This window comes from Etheostoma spectabile, chromosome 12, assembly GCF_008692095.1.
Source record: "Etheostoma spectabile isolate EspeVRDwgs_2016 chromosome 12, UIUC_Espe_1.0, whole genome shotgun sequence".
Classification (NCBI taxonomy): domain Eukaryota; kingdom Metazoa; phylum Chordata; class Actinopteri; order Perciformes; family Percidae; genus Etheostoma; species Etheostoma spectabile.
In genome coordinates, this window is record NC_045744.1 from 27,364,760 (window position 1) to 27,370,933 (window position 6,174).

At 39.8% G+C, this 6,174-nt stretch overlaps 1 protein-coding gene across 1 annotated transcript in view; it reads left to right on the forward strand.

Moving 5' to 3' along the window:
* The window catches only part of fbxo36b (F-box protein 36b), a 3,654-nt gene extending 401 nt beyond the window's left edge, over positions 1–3,253 (forward strand). Inside the window, exons 2-4 of the mRNA XM_032532534.1 lie at positions 730–838; positions 1,397–1,569; positions 2,621–3,253. Coding sequence (XP_032388425.1) covers positions 730–838; positions 1,397–1,569; positions 2,621–2,884 — 546 coding nt within the window. The 3' untranslated portion in view covers positions 2,885–3,253. The remainder of the gene's footprint in view (positions 1–729; positions 839–1,396; positions 1,570–2,620) is intronic.
* Positions 3,254–6,174: the final 2,921 nt, after the last annotated feature.

A 6,174-nucleotide genomic window follows, 5' to 3' on the forward strand; every position in this document is an offset into this window, starting at 1 on the left:
GCTGGGGGTCCAATTGAGAATTAAGACAAGGTTGAATGAAAACAGCATGATGAAGATGATAAGATAAAAACAATACGACACAAAACATGATACTGACAGCGGACTTGATTCATGCTTCTCCCTTATGGAGTCACATGAGACCAGTCCTGAATATTTCTAAATCACACACATTTATTCCCTGCACCAGGGGTCGGTTCCTTTTCACCTGGTGTATCCAAACCCATTCTCATTGACTGCAGTTCTCATTGGGCCGTCTTGACCTCTTCACTGAGACAAAAGATGATAATTATTTGATGATATGGAGCCTACACCATTGGATTAAATCATATCTTCTCGACCCAACAGCATACTTAAACAGACATACATTGTTTTCATAACATTGTGTTTAACTTTTTATAACTCAACATTAGCTAGCGAACAATTTTAACTATTTTTATGGTAGCATTAGCGAGTTATATATATATAGATATATATATATATATATATCTATATATATAGATATACCCTGACTCTATGTAATAGTTCAGCTAACCTCGATGAACACAGGAGTTTCTGTTCTACTTTTTTGTAATCTATTGCTTATTTCGACTGTTTCACAGTCCCTTTTTCTATAGTATTACTATATTATAGCGTTAAGGGTTAAACAAAAATGCATTCAAGAAATAAGATTAGTGTTTTTATAGCTTGTATATCCAACACCACACTGATCCTTTGAATGGTCACTTCCAGGTGATATGGAGATGGTGGAAGATATCCCCGAGAACTGTAGACAGGAACACCAAACCTGGGGAGCTCATGGAGTCTCACCAGGACTTCTTGGATGACAGTGTGCTGCAAAGTAAGGACTTATGACTTAGGACACATCACACACGACTTAGCACACTAGCCTCTTAACTTGTAACTGGAGGGTAATAGACCGTCTTCAAGAAAGATGGTTTTGACATGTCATTGCAGGAAAAGCAAAGGAGTAAATAAGAAAGTGAATAATGGCTAAATTCCATTAAGCTGCTTCAGTTTCAGGGGCCGTCCTGGTATTGTGCATGCTGGCTCGCTGTTACATGGATCAAGGAAGACTTGAATGGAACAGATCATTAATGTTATTACTGCAGATATTTTGACTTGTCATAGAAGTACACATTACATTTTGTTTAAATACATTGCATAATTCCAGTAAGGGCCAGCTTCTGTGGATAGGTATGCATCATCTATGCTTCAACAAGCTTAGGCATAATTTTTAGTATTGTCTGTCTAAAGTAGACCTGCAAGAAATGCATTATATAGTGCTTTATACAGGTATTTATCACTTTGTATTCAGATTGTGTCTTGTGCATGTTGTGTGTGAACAAATTGAATGTTTGAATATGGATGACAAGTAAAATAATGGGCTTCTTCCCAGGGGAGGTCGGTATGGTTTTCGGTCATCGAATCTTGGACTACATCAAGGCTTTGTGCCAAGGCCATTTTGATTATCTAGAGCGCCTGTCCGACTCGTTACTTCTGCGGATAATAAATTATCTAGAACTAGAGGATGTGGGTCAGCTTGGACGAACGTCACGCAGGTTCATGCAGGTGAGTTCCAAAAAAAATTTACCCTGAGATAAGAAACATTAAAGGTCCCATATTGTTTTTCATGTATCCTTTTATTGTAAAACAGATCGAGATGCTATATAAATATTGTGATAGTATCAAAACACTTAACAGGGAAAGGCACACAACTGATATTCCTAAACTGTGCCTTTAAATGAGCCGTCAGGACTTTGATACGGTTGTGATGTCACAGCTATACTATATATAGGTAGACAGTGCCATAAGAGTCATTCCCCGTCTGCATTGATGGTGCAGAACCTCCGATAATGCAGATGAGGAAAACTCAGAAACGCTGACCAATCAGAGCAAACTGGGCTTTTTCAGGAGGGGAGCTTAAAAAAGACAGGCTCTTAGGAGTGTTTCAGACAGGAGGAACACAGGTACAGTCAGACAGACAGTTCGAGAAAAATTATTTGGTTTTTGAACATTAAAATATGTAAACATGTTCTAGTAGAAGCCCAAAATTAAAGTATGATTCTGAAAATGAGCATAATATGGGACCTTTAACTTTAAGATTTCACCATTGCTCATTTTGCCTTTTTCTATCAAGTGAATTAATCACTATGAATAGGGCTATTCAATTAATTGCAATTTTATCAAAATTGCCATATGAACTAGTGCAATATCAAAATTGCAGGGGGGCACAATATTTGTTAGAGGCAAATCGTGTCAAACCGTTCTAAAATAAAGTATTGTGGGGCTGCGGAGATGTCCCGGCCTACTAAATAAAAAAATAAAAGAAATCACATTTCAATATTTGTTTTTAATTTCTTTATATATTTCAATGAGAATAATGATACAAACATCATGAATCATGAATCCTACCGCAATCGCAATATCAGTCCAAATAATCCCAATTAGAAATTTTCCTCATGTCGTGCAGCCCTAATTCTGAATAACCAGTAATTAAATCTAAAGTAAAGTAATTCTTTAGATTGTTGTAATACATTGGGAATTATAAAAATGCAATACAATCAGCTGTTATGTTTATTCTAATATTCGCTATGCTTCTCTACTCCTCTGTGTTCCTCAGCTATGTGGATCAGAGGGGTTTTGGGAGCAGGTAGTGCAGCGGCGCTGCAACACAGTGCCGGCTGAGGTTGGGTCTCTGGCGCTCGAGGTGGGCTGGCGCCGCATCTTCTTCACCAGCAAGCTGCAGCTGCAGAAGCTGATCAGCCGCAGGAGGCTGAAGACTGAGGAGCATCAAGAAGGACAGGCCCCTGAATCCGATTCAGAGGAATCTCCTGATGAAAGCTCAGAGACAGAGCAGACATTCGGTTCTGAGGAGAAGAAGTAAAGGAGAATGCCATACAGACAAGACACTGAGTTAATCCTTTTGTCTGATGTTGCTAAGTTCTGTTTCTGTTGTATTGAAATGCCATTTATACACATTCCTTATCCTAAAAGGAGTTGTGTATTGATTATAATATCTTTTTATATTTGTCAATTGTAAATTATTTGTTTATGTTTGTTTGATATGATTTTTTAGTTGTCAATCCTGATATCCATTGTGCCATGACTTTTCTGACGTAGCACACATTAATAACACGGACAGAAAATACCACAGGACCATATCTTTTGTTCATTGTAATATACAATATTGTAAGTTCTAGATGTAATTTAAATTTTTAAATTTAATATGCAGTTCTGCTGTCTGTGTCATTTCATTTTTTTTTATAAATTTTTTTATTGAAGGAATTGCACAATACAGGTTGCATATGTCAAACAATACATTTCCCTTCAGTTTTTATTTTTTAATAAACAGGAACAAAATTACCCCTCACCTACCCTTCCCGTCCCATATGCTTGGCAGTTAGTGCGTTCACACCACCACCAAAAATAAATAAATAATAATAATTAAAATAATAATAATAATAATAAATAAATAAATAAATACAAAAAAAATTAACTAAATGATATTAATGTACATTTTCACAGCCATGCATCAACATTTCATTAAACATACTTACAAGACAAGTACAAGTAAAACGTCTGTGTCATTTCTGAACTCACTCGGAGTTAAACCTCAGTAACTACTTGCCACCTTACGATGAGACTCAACTTTACTTGAGGGGAGACAAACTAATGGTAAGATATTTTTGTTATAATGCACGCTTGGTAACACATCAATATGATGCTTCACTTTAATTGGGTGGCTAAATAGTGAGGCATTGAGATTTAGCAGTCTACTCAAATAACATTATCTGGTCATTGTGAAGTTTGATACTCGCACATTGTTAGATCCCGGTATTCCCCTGTCCAGGGGGGTGCTGGACCAGCTCTCCGTTTAAAGGGTCCGATCCTCCTAAGCTTATGGGTATTACCCTAGTTGTGCCTCAAAACCTTGTCACGCACATGCCCATGGTCCAGCCAGAGGACGTCATCAACATTGAAGCAAGAGCTTGATGGTGACCTGGACGTTATCTAAGAGCCGATAAAGGGGCTCTTCTTGATGTGCAGCGCGCATCCAGATTGTTATTATTTTTTCATATACTCAAAAATGTGGGAATACGAAGATGGCACCAGAGTGTCACTCATTCACTGATGGCGGTCTGCTGATGCGGTCCACGTTATCGCTTTAAGGGATAAAGCACACGATTTCCCACTACCCCCAGGACGCCAGCTCTCAGACCGAAGGGGTGGTAAGGACTTGGGATGATTACCATCAGGAGGTCATCGAGACAGAAGCTTCACTCCTTCAGTCTACCCGGGCTGAGGCAGTTCGCCAGTAAAACTACTGACCAACACCCCAGCTCAACACGGGGAAACGGAGTGACAGCGTCAGGGCCAGAAGTCTGAGAAGCACCTTGTTGCCAAGGCGACAACTGAGGAACCGCTGGCGACACCGAACACGGGGACCCCTGATGGAGAGGTGCCTTTGAGGATTTGTCATCACTCCGCACCCATGCCTTGATGAGTATGTGTCCATAGATTGTGGACCCGAACTCCATCTCCCCTGTCTTGTCGCCCCACACGTCGACGTCCTCACACCTTCTGCCTGAGTCCGACGACGACGACCTCATGCAAAACGGGGGATGACAGCTGGCAGCGTCTGATTCAAGGCGAGGGTGTCAAGTAAGTGAGATCATGCCGCACGAAGAGGGGGAATCAAGGGTTAGTAGGGGACTTTCTAATGGTTGCATTGTAACTGTCCTGGGCTGTGAGGAACTTTCCGAGCTAGATAGTATAATGAGTAAGTGACAGCTGAAGCCAATAAAAGTATTACCCAGAATAGTTGGATTGCAGGATTGATATATACCACCTTACAGGAATAATGTGTGTTTTCAAGAATTAATCACCATATACAGAAAAAATTGTGTCTCAAGAATTAAGATTGTCAGAAAAATGTTGAACAACTGAATCATATGTATTTTCCATTAACAAAGTATGAAGCCGGGAGCTTCATAGGAACTGTGTAACTGAAAATGTTAAGAATTATGATTAAAGTTAAACTGTGGGGTAGATGGAGTAAGAAGAAGGGCAAATATTCAGGCTGTTAGAACATGTCCAGGCTTGTTGAGAAATCAGAGTTGGGTGTTACCAGATGACTATTGGAGGAAAGGAACCAATGGGGTTTTTGTGGTCAAACAGTATAAAAGACAGAAATAGGCAAGAATCGAGGCTATTCCTGGTAGTTCTCGGAGGGGCGCAGACAGGACAAATAGATCTCCACACAACACAGCCTTGAGGAAGAAAAGAGTTGGGATTTGGACATTAAAAAGCAAAAGAAAATTCAGAAAACTCTTCAGTGGAATGCGAGACAGAAGCCACAGAGGTAGCCACTAGCCAACCCAGCTGAAGGAGTAATTCGGACTCTGAGTTTTCTTTGTTTCAACTGCCTCAAAGGCTGTGGAATTATAGACACTTTGAAGACTTTGTACAAAGTTTCAGGGTTCTAACAGATTGCACAGCCGAGGGTAGAAGAAAAGGGCGCGGTCCCCGGCCAGGGTGACACGCTCCTCTCCCAACACTACAAAAAGAAGATTGCCAAATTCATCCAAGCTCAACATCGCACCCGTTTTGCCCTTTAAACATTATTATCAATTATTAGGATTTGACCAGTATAGCTGATAGAATTACAGTAATCAATTTTAAGGGAGTTTTGACTTTTAATCATTTTATCGAGTTTTACCAATATACAAAATCAGATACGTGTTTGTATTTATTCATTGATCAATTCTATTCTCAATCATTAAGTGTATGCTTGCCCTTGATCTATTTTGCAATAAATATATAACTACTGCATTTAAAGTACAAGAAGGAGACATTGGGTTATTTCACTTTTTAGGTGTGATTAATTGGGTGTAGTGAGTTTAAACATCTACAAAGGTTCTTTAGGTTGCTCTAGCCACTGAAATAACATACCTTAGGGCCTATTTTCCTGGCCCCTAAAACATATCCTAGCAACTTACAAGTGCCCTGATCAATGAGAAAGAGAGCTGTGAACGTGCGCGGCTGAGGGGTACCTAGCTCTAGGGCTATTCAGTCAGGTGCTGTTTCAGGCAAGCAGGGTAGACGCCGGATGAAGACAGTTAGAAGCTAGGCGAATCTCTCGACACCAGCTAAACAGTCCTCTGTCATACCTAA